General features: G+C 39.7%; 1 protein-coding gene across 1 annotated transcript in view; it reads left to right on the top strand.

Moving 5' to 3' along the window:
* CCDC39 (coiled-coil domain containing 39) overlaps positions 1 to 15,845 on the top strand; it is a 56,585-nt gene that overhangs the window by 23,171 nt on the left and 17,569 nt on the right. Inside the window, exons 8-13 of the mRNA XM_005859483.2 lie at positions 3,117 to 3,220; positions 3,538 to 3,670; positions 6,294 to 6,488; positions 7,425 to 7,589; positions 11,580 to 11,717; positions 15,238 to 15,446. Coding sequence (XP_005859545.1) covers positions 3,117 to 3,220; positions 3,538 to 3,670; positions 6,294 to 6,488; positions 7,425 to 7,589; positions 11,580 to 11,717; positions 15,238 to 15,446 — 944 coding nt within the window. The remainder of the gene's footprint in view (positions 1 to 3,116; positions 3,221 to 3,537; positions 3,671 to 6,293; positions 6,489 to 7,424; positions 7,590 to 11,579; positions 11,718 to 15,237; positions 15,447 to 15,845) is intronic.

The raw sequence follows: 15,845 nt of genomic DNA, 5'->3' as shown, positions 1-15,845 counted from the left end.
TCTCTCTTTGTCTTTAACCCTTGACATTTTAATTATGATGTGTCTTGGTGTGAGCCTCTTTGGGTTCCTCTTGTTTGGGTCTATTTCTTTCACCAGGTAGGGAAAGTTTTTTTGTAATTTCTTCAAATAGGTTTTCAATATCTTGCTTTCTCTCTCTTCTCCTTCTGGCACCCCTATTATGTAAATGTTGGTATGCTTGAAGTTGTACCAGAGGCTCCTTACACAATCTTTATATTTTTGGATTCTTTTATTTTTGCTCTTCTGATTGGGTGTTTTTTTGCTTCCTCATATTCCAAATCATTGAATTGATTCTCAGAATCCTCTACTCTAGTGTTGAATCCCTGTAAATTATCTTTATTTCAGTTAGTGTATGCTTAATTTCTGACTGGTCTTTTTTCATGTCTTTGACATTCTCACTAAGATCCTTGAAAGTCTCACTAAGTCCCTTGAAGCTCTCATTAAGGCCTTTGAGCAACCTTATAATCATCGTTTCTGTATCCAGTAGTTTACTTTCTTCCATTGCTTTCATTTGTAACATGTTTCTTTGTCTCTGAATTTTGGCTGCTTCCCTGTGTTGTTTCTATTTTTGGGTAGAGCTGCTATGTCTCCTTGAGTTGGTAGAGTGGCCTTGTATATTACGTGTCCTATAGGGCCCAGTGGTTCAGTCTCCCCAGTCACCTGAGCTGGGCACTCTAGGTATGTCCCTGTATGGTCTGTATGCACATTCTTGTTGTAGTTGAGCCTTGATTGCTGTTGGCATCACTGGGAGGGATTGACCTCCAGGCCAACTGACTGTGAGGACCAGCTGCCATCTACAATGGAAGAGCTGTAGTGCAGGAGACACCCCTATGGAGCAGGATTTGCTGCATTGGGGCTTTGGTGCTCACTGAGTCTGCCCCTTGAATGTATCACTTGTAATCTGCTATGGTCTGAAGCTGTCCACCAGGTACACTGGCTCTGGGGCTTTTCAGGAGGTGCAAAGTTAGAAACTGCACAGAGATCTGCAGATGGCTGTTACTTATATTGGGCTAGGAAGTGCCCAGGCAAGGCCCAGGTGTGAAGCAAGGCAGGCTGGTGTTAATTCTGGGTCTTGGGCCTTTTATTGATAGGTTTGGGACACAATGACACCTGCTGCTGCTTTTTAAAGAGATTTTAGCAACGTCTGGCCATTCATATGGAAAAGCAGGCGCAAACAGCTTGAGTGGGGCTGCAAATTGAATGAGGCAGGGTTTCAGGGAATCACCAGGATAGAATGAGCAGTGTGGGCCAGGCTGATGGAAACTCAGATATAGCTGCCAGTCAGCTCTGCGATGGGGGAAGTCCCAGCACAGGAACAATGACCCCTGTGAACACCATTAACTGGGAGAAAGCCACCCCTGAGTTCCTACCTCAATGCCAAACAGTCCAGTTCCTCCCTGTATGCCACTGGATTCTCCCAAAGCCACCACTCAGAGTTGGAACTCAGAGGAAGCGGGACTAAGTAGATTCATGTGTGGGCCCTTTAAGAGACCCGTGTCTCTTAACTACAATTCTTGCTGGTTTTTACAGCCTGAAGTTACGGGGACTTCTCTTCCCAACTCTGGAATCCTGGGTTGGGGATCTAGTGTGGGGCTGGAAACCCCTGCTTCTCATGGAGGCCTTGGAGATATCCTTCCCAATTAAAAATATGGCACACATGGGTGTTGGACCAGACCGTTCTGTGCCTCTGTCCCTCCTACCAATCTCGATGTGCTTTCTTTACTTCTCTAATTGCAGGACTTCCATTCAGCCAGATTTCAGGTGGTTCTGAATGATGGTTGTTCCGTATTTTAGTTGTAATTTTGATGTGGTTGTGGGAGGCAGCGAGTACTGGCATTTACCTATGCCGCCATCTTGGTTCTCCCCCATCTTAACCATTTTAAGTGTTCTCACTGGTATTAAATACGTTCCTAATGTTGTACCGCCATCAGCACCATCTATCTCTATACCTCTTTTTTTCTTGTAAAAATAAAACTGTACCCACTAAACAATAGCTCCACATCCCTCCCTTCTACCATTCCCTGGTAACTACCATTCTATTTTGTCTCTATGATTTTGACTACTTTAAGTACCTCACACAAGTGGAATCATCCAGTATTTTGTGACTGGCTTATTTCATTTAGTATAATGTCCTCAAGATTCATCCATGTTGTAGCATATGTCAAAATTTCCTTTCTTTTTAAGGCTGGATACTATTCCATTGTATGTGTATACCACATTTTGCTTATCCATTCGTCTGTCCATGGACCCTTGGGTTGCTTCCATTTTTTAGCTATTATGAATAATGCTGCTATGAACATGGGTATACATTTACCTCACAATTGCTGGATCGTATGGTAATTTTGTTTTTAATTTTTTGAGAAACTGTCGTACTGTTTTCCACAGTGGCTGTACCAACAGGGTTAATTTCTCCACACTTTCACCAATACTAGTTATTATTACCTTTTATAGTAGCCCTCCTAATGGGTGTGAGGTGGAATTTTATTGTAGTTTTGATTTGCATTTTCCTAATGGTTAATGATGTAGAGCATATTTTCATGTGCTTTTTGGTTATTTGTATGTCTTCTTTGGAGAAATGTATCTTTAGGCCCTTTGCCCAGTTTTTAATCTTTTGTTGTTGTTGAGTTTTAGGAGATCTCCGTACATCCTGGATATTAATCCCTTACCACATATTGATTTGCAAATTTTCTTTCATTCTGTTGATTGCCTTTTTACTGTGTAGATATTGTCTTTTGATGCACAAAAGTTTTTAATTTTAATGAAGTCCAACTTGTCTAATTTTTAATTGTTCTCTGTGCCCTTGGTGTCACATCCAAGAAATCATTGTCAAATCCAATGTTGTGAGGTTTTGCTCTAATGTATTTTAAACACATATATGTGGGTCTTTATAATTTGCCAGTATTATACAAGCAGTTTAAACTGTAATATTAGATCAAAAAGAAAAGCTGTTAATATGTATTACAGCAATATGGTTATTGTGTTTATGGGAATGATGAAGGTTAGAAATTGAAGTGCTTCAAAAAGGAATTTTTGGAAATGAAATTAATTTATAAAATACAGAGTAAATATATACTTTCTGTCTGTTAATTAATAAATAGCTGGATTCTTTAAAAGCCACTGTGAATAGAAGTTCCAGTGAAGTAGAAGCTCTGAGGAAAAATACTTCCAAAATAAAGAAGGATATTGATGGAGAAACAACAAGGTAAGAAAAAAGATGTTTAAATATATTTATAGTTCTTAATTTACTTCTAGAAACATATTTTTTTGTTAAATAGCTATAAAATTATAGCTACTAAATTATTAAATTAAAAAATGTCACAGGTGTTTCATCACAAAGGCTCAGGAGTAATATTTTTATGGCATATTAACTATGTATTGGTAATAAAATGGTTTATGGTAAAAATTTTTTCATATAACTTGAAGTTATATGAAAAAATTGTAGGACAAACTATTCCTTGTTTGTTTGCATTCAATACCTCTAGACATGTTTTCTGTTTTTTTATTATAAACTCTTTCTAGGTTACACAGAATTAAAAAATCTAATGAGAATGCAAAAGAAAAATTAGAGCAGATAACTGAGAAAACTATGTCAGCAGAAGAGAAAGCTACCAATTTGGAAGATATACTAAAGGAGGAGGAAAAAAGTGTGAAGGTAAAGTTTAGTTCCCATTTAAAAGAAGATCACAGCACATTCAGCAATAGTGAATTAATTAGATTCCTGAGATCAGAGGAGTAGGAAGTCTTTTAAGAGGCTCTGCTTTCTGGTGATGACATTTGTAATCAGCATTGTTGGTCCTCTTTTTATTGCTTCTGCGGCTCTTGGTGACTGCTCTCTTCTTAAGCTCCTGATCCTCCATTTGCTTCACTTTCAGCATTTAATTTGGATGTCTTCTTCTTCTCTTTCTTTTGTTAATCCTCACCTGGAGATATTCACCCCCCCCCCCCCCCCCACTGATTTTTAGAGAGTAGAAAGGAGGGGGAGAAACAGAGAGAGAGAAACACCAATGTGGGACACATTGATTGCTTGCCTCCCACACACTTCCCGACCAGGGTCAGGGATTGAGACGGCAACTGTGGTATGTGCCCTTGACTGGAATGGAACCCTAGACCCTTCAGTCCCAGGCTGATGCTATAACCATTGAGCAAAACCGGCTAGGGCTTGATATCTTCTTTTAAAGATAGCTCCTGTACCTTAGATTCCATGCCTTCCCAATGCCTAGTGTGTCCATGTCCCTGCTTGTCATCTATAATATATATATATATACTAGAGGCCCAATGCACAAAATTCCTGCAAGAGTAGGCCTTCCTTCCCCTGGCTGTCAGCACCGGATTTCCTCTGGCACCCGGGACCCGGACTTGCCTCATAGCCCCGGCTTTGTCTGCAAGGTCGTCCGGAAGGACATCCAGTCTAATTGCCTTCTGGACGACCTTGTGGACAAAGCCAGGGCTGCAAGGGAAGCCTGGGTCTCAGGTGCCCGTGGGCAGCCAGAGGGAAGCCTGGGTTCTGGGTGCCAGATGGAAGCTGGTGCTGGCAGCCCAAGGAAGGAAGGCCTACTCTTGCACAAATTTCATGCATCAGGCCTCTAGTGTTCTCATATTGCAAATGTATCTTGAAAAGTGCCCTTGTTTTACAATTGATTTCTATATGATTATCATTTTTTGTGCAAATTCCCCCCCAATGGTCTACATTTATTAGCTGTATTTCTTCACCATGTGCTACTGCTATCTTTTTAACTTCGTAGAGTCTGGCATCATTTATCAGTAAATGGGCTCTTAAATGCTATTATTTTACTAACCTTATCGACATGTCCCTTCTACCTTAATCTCTTTGGCATGTTGGTAGCATTAAATCCAATGTTTGAGGAACTAGAAGAGGTTAAATTTCCTCTTTGAAAATTTCAAAGTGACTGTATGACCTGACACTGTAGGCACTACTTCTTGCTTTTAACTTTTTTTTTAATTAAAAATAATTCCCCTTTATTACTTTTTAGAGAGAGAGCAGAGGGATAGAGAGATAGAAACATTGATAAGAGAGAAGCATCATCCATTGGCTGCCTCCTGCACACCCCCTAAAGGGGATTGAGCCCAAAACCCAGGCATGTGCCCTGACAGGGAATCGAACCAACAACCTCTTGGTTCATGGGTTGATGATCAACCTCTAAGCCACACCAACCAGGCTTTTAACGTGTGTGTGTGTGTGTGTGTGAAGCAGAAGGGTAGTTGAAGATGGTGGCAAAAATCCCTCATTTGCTGAGGTTTATATCAAGGATGGTTTCACTCATATTTGGATAGAATCTGCTTCCTCAGTGTGTTGTGTTTTTAAAATTCCTGAGTAATGAAGTCATGCAGCAGTGTTGACTTGGGTGGTGTCTGAGTCCAATATTATTTTTTTAACTTATTTTTTTCTTCCAAGAGCATGATTTTCTGTAGCACCTGAGATAGGACAGTATTAAAACTTATCAGAAATCTGTAAAAATGGTAAAATTCACTTGAAATAGACTTTTGGGCAACAGAATGAAAAACTAGTGACATTTTAAAAGAAATTAGCTGAATTTGAAAAAAATAAGATTGTAGCATGTGTACTAATTGTGCTCTAGCAGGGTTGTGTTCAGAATCTTGATTTTTATAGCCATTGGATTTTGTGTCTGTTTGGAAAAATCCCAACCCTATGTGTTTTGGAGATGTGCTGTGTTATTCACCACCAAGCACTAACTTGAAAACTCTGCTAGGCAATCTTTGAGAAGGTATTAAACCCAATGAAAAGTGTCTGTTATATGAAAAATAATGCATTTTATATGATTATATCAGATTATATTTCTTAATTTGTGCCCCAAAGAAGGTAGGAAATTGAACGATGTAATTTCTTCCCTATAACACCCTCAAGACTTCAGTAAATGCGAATTTATATTCTGTTTTCTAAGGAAACCAGTGGAATCCCTAGTTCTAAGGCTAGGGTGGAATAACAGATCAAGGTACATGATACAAGAATAGAAAACTGATTGTCAAGGGCGGGGGAAAAAAAGGAGAAACATGTAATACTCTTTGTAATAATTTAAGCAATAAAAAAAAAAAGAATAGAAAACTACTATTCTAGTCTACTAGCATAGAGTAGACTATAAGAAATGTTGGGGATTTGTTGAAATTGTGGGAGGCCTTTATATCTCAAGAGCTAAAATGTTGGGGGTTCATTTATGAGCCCCCTATATTATACTGTTTATAAAATAAAATATTTAAGGTATTAAAATTTCACTAATCCCTATTATTCTTGTCACCAGGAAGTGGAAATTCAATTGACCATATTGAAAGGTGTGCTATTTAAGATAGGTCGTGAATTACAGACTGAGACAATGAAAGAAAAATCTCTTATATCAGAAATTGAAGGAACCCGTTCCTCTCTAAAGCACCTCAACCATCAGCTACATAAACTGGATTTTGAAACCTTGAAGCAGCAAGAAATTATGTACAGTCAGGTAGATGTTACTCTTATGAATATCTTCCATATTGACTTGTTATAGTTGTGATGGTCAAGATACTACAGTGCTCCGGGAAAACAAAAATTTCTAAGCACTCTTTGAGGGATAGACAGCTATTGAAGATGGGATTTCATGCTAGGTCAGTAGTAGGGTGAGGAAGCCTTAAATGCTATTTTTTTTCCCTCTATCTGAAATAAACAGGTAAGAGGACAGACAACTCTTGTGAGGGAGAACCATGAACCTGGGGCAATTGAACATAGAGTAAAACAAAACAAGGAGTTGGACATCTGAAGCCTAGAAAAACTGTATGTTGATGTTTTAGTTGTGTGGACATAGGGACATAGGCTTTCTCATCCCCACCCATAGACAAATAGGTTGAAAGTATTTTTTTCAGTTTTTCCTTATTTTTTCTATTTATTTGTTCTGTCTCATTTATCTCTTAATGTCCTCCCTCTGTACATCTTAATCTCCCTATCTAATATATTTTTAGTTTCTCAAAATTACAGATGCTAAAGCTTAATTTTAAAAAATAATTCATTAGGAGCTTTGGTTTTTTTATGGCTAACAACTCATGACTATATTATTATTATTTTTTTGCATCCCCTTTTGAAAATGTATCCTCAAAAATGTATGTCCATGTATATCCAGTTTGTTTACTGAGGTTCCATCATGGTAATACAATAAATAGCTCCCTACATGACTTTGTTATATTTTCAGATTACTTATATGTCACTATCATGTACCCTGATTGTTGAAGAATAGGTTGGTGTTTCTCTCTTTAGGGTAAGAAGGATTTTATCCTGTAAATTACTGAAGGCTTAAAGTGACACCTAGGCCAACTGATATAAAGGTCTTTACCGTGTCTTTATAGTTGTAGAAATATTTTTCACCATTTGTTTCTCCTTACTAACTTATTTTAATAAACTGTAACAGGATTTTCACATTCAACAAGTGCAACGCCGAATGTCACGGTTAAGGGGAGAAATTAATTCAGAAGAAAAGCAAAGTCTTCAAGTAAAAATTGTGGAACTTAAAGAGACGTTGGAAGAGAGAAATTCTACACTTGGCACTTTGGAAACACAGATCAAGAAGCTTCATGTAACTTATCCAAAAACACTTTTTATGCTTCAAATATGCTAGTCATTAGTCATTCTGTTTTAAGATAATATGTTCCTAAGACTTAACTTTGGATAGGAGATTGCCAAGCTACACACATATATAAGAAACGTATGAACTGATAGCCATATTTCTATAAAAATGCAACATTACCATTGATTATGCACTTACTACATGCTAAATACACCACATGCATTTAGTATTTTATTTCATTTTATTTTTATAAATAGGGGAACTTATGAGGAAGATATCATTACTTGTTTTACAGATTAAGTTACTCGTCCACAGCTACACAGCTAGTACATGAGGAGCTAGGATTTGAGCACTGGTTCATGTGACTTCAAAATACTCTTAAATAGTACATGATCTAAAGCATTGATAAATTTGTTTTTCTATTATGCATTTGCCATAATAACTTGATTGTCTGTTATGTATGAAATAACCTCTAAAAGAAACTGCCGTTTTATGGCTCATCTATTGTCGTTATTCAAATATTTACTTAGTTACATTTTTCAAATAACTCAATTTTGTTAATAAGATGAGAATAATCTTAATTTTTAGGTATATTAATATGTTTATAGTAATATAAAACCTATGTTAGGGAAGCCTATGTAATATAAAACCTATGTTAAAGTTTAATTGGAGAGTGAGAGTGAAAGAATGAGAGCATGGACCTGAATGGGTAACAACACCAAAGGGTTTCAGTTTTTTAAACAGCTGGGAAGGCCTAGTGATGAGTGTCCTCTAGTGGCTATAAGAGGAATTGTCCTGGATTCCTTTAGGGCTAACAAAGGAGAAAGGGAGCTATTAACTTTTTTACATTAAAAAAAAATTATTTTATGATGATAAAATGTTGGTTTGGAGTAGTTTGTAGCATGATAAAATGTCTTTTTAAAATGTTTCCTTGGTTTGGTAGAAAAGAGCACATGTTTTGGAATCAGAAAGAATTAGTTTTGAATGTCAAGGTTATATCACTGCTGTTTTAACTTCTCTGTGTCCTAGTTTGTTCAATTCTTAAATGGAAAATAATTTAATATTAATTTTACAGCATTATGGAGAATTACAAGCAGTTTATATCTTCATACAGTGCTTTTTAGCAAGTACTCAGTAAATGGTATTGTTTTAATGATACAGAGTATAGGAATACTCATCTTACCTAATAATAGACAAACATGTAAATTGACTGTCCCTCTGCTATGCTCACCAGCCAATCAGGGGAGTATGCAAATTAACCCAACAAAGATGGTGGTTAATTTGCATATGTAGGCGCGAAGCGGCAGAGCGAAGACTGAAGGCTCTGCTGGAGGAGCAAAGGCCTGGGTCCCGGGTGCCAGAGGAAAACTGGTGCCGGCAGCCAGGGGAAGGAAAGGCCTGTTGCACGAATCTCTTCGTGCAACAGGCCTTTAGTACTATCTATAATAATCTATAATAATAAAAGCATAATATGCTAATTAGACCGAACAACCAAATGACCTTCTGGATGTCCTTCTGGATGAAGCCATGGCAGTGGGGGCCGAGGCAGAGGTGATTAGGGGTGATGAGGCAGGCAGGCGAGTGGTTAGGGGCGATGAGGCAGGCAGGAGAGTGGTTAGGGGTGATGAGGCAGGCAGGCGAGTGGTTAGGGGCGATGAGGCAGGCAGGAGAGTGGTTAGGGGTGATGAGGCAGGCAGGCGAGTGGTTAGGGGCGATGAGGCAGGCAGGAGAGTGGTTAGGGGTGATGAGGCAGGCAGGCAGAACAGCTGTTAGGAGTCAGCAGTCCTGGATTGCGAGGGGGATGTCCCAGATTGTAAGAGGGTGCAGGCCAGGCTGAGAGGACCCCCCTCCCATGCATGATTTTCATGCACTGGGCCTCTCGTCTATAATAATCCTATGTAATAAAAGAAACATGCAAATTAACCATCACTCCATCACTCTGCCACTCTGCTATACCCACCAGCCAATCAGAGTGACTATGCAAATTAACCCAACAAAGATGGCAGTTAATTTGCATACACAGGCATGGAGCGAAGACTGAAGAAGACTAAAGATGACTGATGATGGCGGCGGTCACGGAGCTGAAGCGAGCAGGAGGCTTGGGTTACTCCCAGCGATGGAGAAAGCCAAGCTTCCCACCGACCCCAGACTCCACTCAAGGAGGGGCTGGGGGCCTGGGTCGCTGGGGGAGAAGCCAAGCCTCGCTGCTGCGGCTGGACCAAAGGCCTGGGTCCCGGGTGCCGGAGGAAAACTGGTGCTGGCAGCCAGGGGAAGGAAGGCCTATTGCGCAAATCTTCGTGCAACAGGCCACTAGTAAAAACATAATATGCTAATTAGACCTGATGGCTGAATGACCTTCTGGATGACCTTCCGGATGAAGCCGAGGCTTCGAGGGCTGAGCCCCTTGCACGAATTTTGTGCATTGGGCTTCTATTAGAAATATAAGAAGGTGAACTGTGTATCATCTTTCGTGATCCTGGCCTGAACTGTGCCTGCTTTGCTGTGTGGGGATGGGTTTAGTGTTCCCTCTTCAGCAATTGGCTAGTACTTATACCTATTCTAACTCTGGTTTTAACAGAGAGAAAAATAAATTAATAGAAATGCAAGTGAATTTTGAAAGATATTGTTACTATTCTAATGAAGGTTGCTCTCATTAGTAGCATGGTGTTGTAAAGTCATTCTGCGTTCCTGCTCCCATGCCACTCCATCTCTTATTGTGCATCACAGAAACTACTTTCTTTTGGTTGAAATTCACCTTAAACTTAATTTGTTTTTTGGTTCTAAAACTTAATTTTATGAAATCACATTTTCTTTAAAAAAATTCTTCTTCTTACTGTATTGCTACAGTCCTAGGTCTTAATACTTCAGAGACATACAGGCAATGAGAAAGGCAGAGGAGGGGAGGGGAGAGGTATAGACAAAGTGAGAAAGAAAAAGACAGAATGGAAAGAGAGATAGATCTTGGAACTAAAAAGTTTTTGCTTTACATACCCAGAGGGGACTAAAAGCACAAACCTTGTTCTGGGTTCAGGGTGGGAGGAGGGATACAAACTGGTCTAAAGCTAGAAAACTACAATCTGTGTATGTATGACCTACAATGCATCCTATGGAGTTAGATCTTATATAACATTTTTTCTCTCTAGCAATATGTGATTATATATGTAATACTACATGAGCTTTTTGTATATCAAACGCTGTTGTGCATACTCTTTGCCAGTAACTTCTTTCTTTAAAGTTATTTATTTTTTAATCTTTATTGTTGGCCAATAACTTCTTTAATCCTCACAGCAACCTAAGGAAGTAGGTATTGTTATCATCTGATTCCAGAGCTTGCACTGTTAACCAAGACCCTATGCTTTTTCACACTGTTAATGTCTTTACCTTCTGGGACTTGGGTTGAATCAAATAATGAACTCTAGAAGGTGAACCAAAGCTTGGACTCCCTCTTCCCATGTCTTTCCCTTTAGAATCACATTGAACGGTAACCATAAATAAGTAAACTAAACCCAAAACATCAATGCAGTGGGGCCTTGACTTATGAGTTTAATTCGTTCCGTAACGGAGCTCGTAACTCAAATTACTTGTATGTCAAATCAAAAGTGAATGAGTGAGACACGTGATGCTGGGCTGATGTGGCGTTCACTGTGACGTTTGCTGCGTCAACTAGCGGTGGGGTATCTGAAGCTGGCTCGTAACCCGAATTTTAGCTTGCAACTCAAAGCAAAAAATCGGCCGAGAGACGGCTCGTATCTCGAAAAACTCGTTAATCGGGACACTCGTAAGTCAAGGCCCCACTGTAAATGATAAAAATGAAAAAAAATTTATGTTAATATCCATAAATATTGTATTAGAGATGTTACAGCATAAATAATAAGACTTTAAAAATGTGATTTATTTTAATATTTAATGGAGCACATAATTTAATGTAAGATGTTTAATAGTATGTATTTAATATTGCTATTTAAAAACATATTTGTGTACTTTTTTTCCTTCTTACAGAATGATCTTTACTTTATCAAGATGTCAAACAGTAAAAATTTTGATGAAAAAAAGTCCCTCATGACCAAAATAAATGAACTAAACCTTTTCAATGAAAGATCAGAGAAAGAACTTAGTAAAGCTCGAGCTTTGAAGCAGGTACAGTAAAATAATATCAGTATATAATAAAATCTACATGTTTTCAGGCTCAATATAGAAAAATTTAAAAAACATAGCAACATTTGAAAAAGACAGTAAGTCACTAAAGTGTTAAAATACATTATTTCTTTCCAGTCTCAAAGAAAATTTGCTATATATATTGTATTTAAAATTTGTTAATATACATGCTTCCAAAACATTAAATATTCTAGAGACACAGAAACATGGAACAGACTGACAAATTTCAGAGGGAAGATGGGGATAAAGGAGATGGGGATGGGGGGAGAGATTAACCAAAGATTTTATATACATACTAGAGGCCCAATGCATGAAATTCAAGCACGGGTAGGGTCCCTAGGCGTGGCCGGCAATCAGGGCCGATCGGGGCCTTCTGACTGCCATCTGGGGCCTTCCTTCATTCCGTGCCTCCCCCTGGTGGTCAGTGTATAATAGCAAGCGATGGATCTCCTGGTCAAACTCCCATGGGTACAATGTGCGTATTAGTCTAGAGGCCCAGTACACAAAGTCGTGCACAGGTGGGGTCTGGTCGGCTGGCCCTGCACCCAATCAGAGTGGGGGGGGGGTCTGGGTCGGGGCCAGCTGGGAGGAGGGGCCACAGGTGGGTGGCGGGCTGGCCCTGCCCCCTGGTAAAACTCCCAGTTGAACTCCCAGTTGAGGGGACAATTTGCATATTAGCCTTTTATTATATAGGATACACATAGCCTCCAGACACAGTCAATAGTGTGGTGAAGGCTTGGGAAGGGCAGGTGTGGGGTGGAGCAGGTCAATGGGGGAAAAATGACAAAAAACCTAAGGGACATCTGTAATACTTCCAGCAATAAAGATAATTTTTAAAAATATGATCTTGTAGTGACCAGGAAAAAAAATTTTTTGAAGTCTTCCCACAGTCCATTGCACAAAGTTACTATAATTTACTTGGGCAATCTCTTATTTTTTGGATTTATAATTGTTTCTAGTATTTGGCTATTTTAAATAGTATTATCATGTTCTATGCACATATATCATTGAACAGTTGTTCAGTTAGTTCCTTAGGATAAATCTCCACCTGTATAATTAAGGTTGAAAAAGAATGAATATTTTCAGTGTCTTAAAACTATGTTTAAGTCCAATTGTCTTCTAGAGGGTTCAATTAATAGTCCCAGTAGCAATGTGTAAGCATCCTATTTTACTTACCACCATCAAAGCTGGATCTTACAGTTGATAAAATTATTGTCAATTTGATGGTCAAACATGATATCTCATTGTTTTTAGTCTGCATTTTTAAACTTTGTGACATTTTGAAACACTTTATGTTTAAAAATAAAATATCCTATATAATAAAAGGCTAATATGCAAATAGACCAAATGGCAGAACAACCAAATGACTGGTTACTATGACATGTGCTGACCACCAGGGGGTGCATGCGGAACATGGCGGGCATTGACTGCGGCAGATGGTGGAGCAGGTGAGTAAGGGCGCCAGACCAAGGTGGGGCACCAGTTGCTGTCATCAGGGCCAGCTTCAGTTGGTTACTGAAAATTCTTTGCTCCCACATGCCACGGTCTGGCCCAGTGCTCATATCTGCTGCAGGCACGCTTGCACCTGCTGCCAGCACCTGGTGCCGGTCCCGATCGCTCGGCACCATCAGGTACGAGCAGCGACTGCTGGCCCCAATTGCCCCTGAGGGCTTCTCCACCTCTTCCTGCTCCTGAGGGTGATCAGGGCAGCAGCCTCCACTCGCTTCTGCTGACAGCACCGGCCCCGCTCATACCCACTGCTGGTGCCGGCCCCAATCACTCCGCGAGCGGGGCCGGCACCATCAGCCCATGGGAGCAGTGGTGGGAGGAGCAGGGCTGCCAGCAGACAGGGGACCAGGGGCCCCGGCAGGAGGGGCTGGGTGGGGGGGCAGAGGATGGGCTGAGACCCGCCTCTGTGCCCACTGTAGCCTCGCGGCCCACAGTTCCTTTCAAGGTGCATGAATTCGTGCACTGGACCCCTAGTGTTTAAACAAAAATGTTTAAAACAGTTTCTTTTAATTATACTACTAGAGGCCCAGTGCATGGAATTTGTGCACTGGGCAAGGGGTTCCTCAGCCCAGCCTGCACCCTCTCACAGTCTAGGACCCCTCACTCCTTACCGCTCAGCTTGCTGCTCCTTAGCACTGCCATGGAGGCGGGAGAGGCTCCTGCCACCACCACTATGCTTGCCAGCCGTGAGCCCAGCCTCTGGCTGAGCAGCACTCCCCTTGTGGGAGTGCACTGACCACCGGGGGGGCAGCTCCTGCATTGAGCATCTGCCCCCGGTGGTCAGTGTGCATCATGGTGACCGGTCGTTCTGCCAGTTGTTCTGTCATTCAGTCGATTTGCATATTAGGGTTTTATTATATAGGATGTTCCACAATTTTTATTTTTTGCTTTCTGGTTTATGTTCTTGGCCCATATTTCCATTAGGAGGTTTATATTTTTTAATTGCTTTGCAAAAGATATTCATATGTAAAAATATTAATTTTGCCTTAAATAGTGCCAATATTTTTTCCATTTGTCTTTAAATTTTTATTTATTTTTTTAAAAAATATATTTTATTGATTTTCTACAGAGAGGAAGGGAGATGAATAGAGAGTTAGAAACATCGATGACTGAGAAACATCGATCAGCTGCCTCCTGCACACCCCCTACTGGGGATGTGCCCACAAGCAAAGTACATGCCCCTGACCGGAATGGAACCTGGGACCCTTCAGTCCTCAGGCCGACACTCTATCCACTGAGCCAAACCGGTTAGAGCTTTATTTAGTTTTTTGACATGAAAGTTTTTTAAACATCAAACATTTAAGTGCTTTTCCTTGTATAAATGTTGTTTAGAAACTTCTTTGTCATATAAAAATCAAACAAATGCTTGCTATTTCTAATAGCGGCATTGTTTTTATCTCTTGCTGCTGCCCTGGAATTTATTTTTGGTACATATGAAATGTAGGGATATAATCTTTTCTCCAACTAAAAAACTATATTTTTGAAATAGTAAAAATCTTATATTCTTGAGTGTTTGTTTCTGGGCTTTCTATTCTGAAAATTTTCTGTATACTTTTTATCAGGACTCTACTCATGATGGAATCATTTTAAAATAAAAATTTAATTACATATCATTTTATGAGATTCAGTTTAGAAAATAAAAATGCTCACCCATAGAGCTTTATATATTTTCAGTTTCAATTTTAGGAATAATTTTTTCCTTTTTTTCTTTAATAAAACTTGAATTTAGGATTGAATTATAGTAAAAGACTTGGAATGGCTATAATTTTTTTTTTAAGTGAAAAGGACAGAAATAAAAAGGAAGAGGAAAAAAAAAGCAAAGGAAAACCAGAGTCATGACTCAGAGCAATCTAAATTTAACCTTAGTTAACATCTTGGTCAATGGTCAAATCAGAAAAAAGTTATGTTTTCAAGTTTGACTTTTGTAGCAGTAATAAAGAAAAATATTTTGGTTTGGGTATAAAAATAATTTTTTAATATTTGACTATGATAGGACTTGATGATTGAAGACAATCTTTTAAAACTTGAAGCTAAACGTACTCGTGAATTGCTTCACAGTAAAGCAGAAGAAGTTCTTTCTCTGGAAAAAAGAAAACAGCAATTACAAACAACTATGGAAGAACGAACTGAAGAAATTAAGGTTCACAAAACTATGCTTGCATCACAAATAAGATATGTCGATCAAGAAAGGCAAACCATAAGGTAACAATTAGAATTTTCACATCCTGCTAATAAATTTTGAAAACATAATTCTGTTTTCATATTGTTGGAAAACATAATACTGCTCCCTCTGCCACCCTGGGTGTCCATCTTTTTCATATTCATTTGAAAAGCCTTTTAATATAATACTAGAGGCCCGGTGCCCAAAAATTTGTGCCCTCCCGGGGGGGGGGGGTCCCTCAGCCCGGCCTGTGCCCTCTCACAGTCTGGGACCCCTCGGGGGATGACCATCTGCTGGCTGAGGCCTGCTCCCCAGGGGATTGGGCCTAAGCTGGGAATCAGACATCCCTCTGGCAGCCCGGCAGCCATCGGGAGATGTCCACTTGCCAGCGGGGAGCAGACCTAAGCTGCAGTCGGACATCCTTAGCGCTGCTGAGGAGG

This window comes from Myotis brandtii, unplaced genomic scaffold (genome assembly GCF_000412655.1).
Source record: "Myotis brandtii unplaced genomic scaffold, ASM41265v1 scaffold127, whole genome shotgun sequence".
NCBI lineage: Eukaryota > Metazoa > Chordata > Mammalia > Chiroptera > Vespertilionidae > Myotis > Myotis brandtii.
This window is presented reverse-complemented; position numbering and strand designations above follow the sequence as displayed.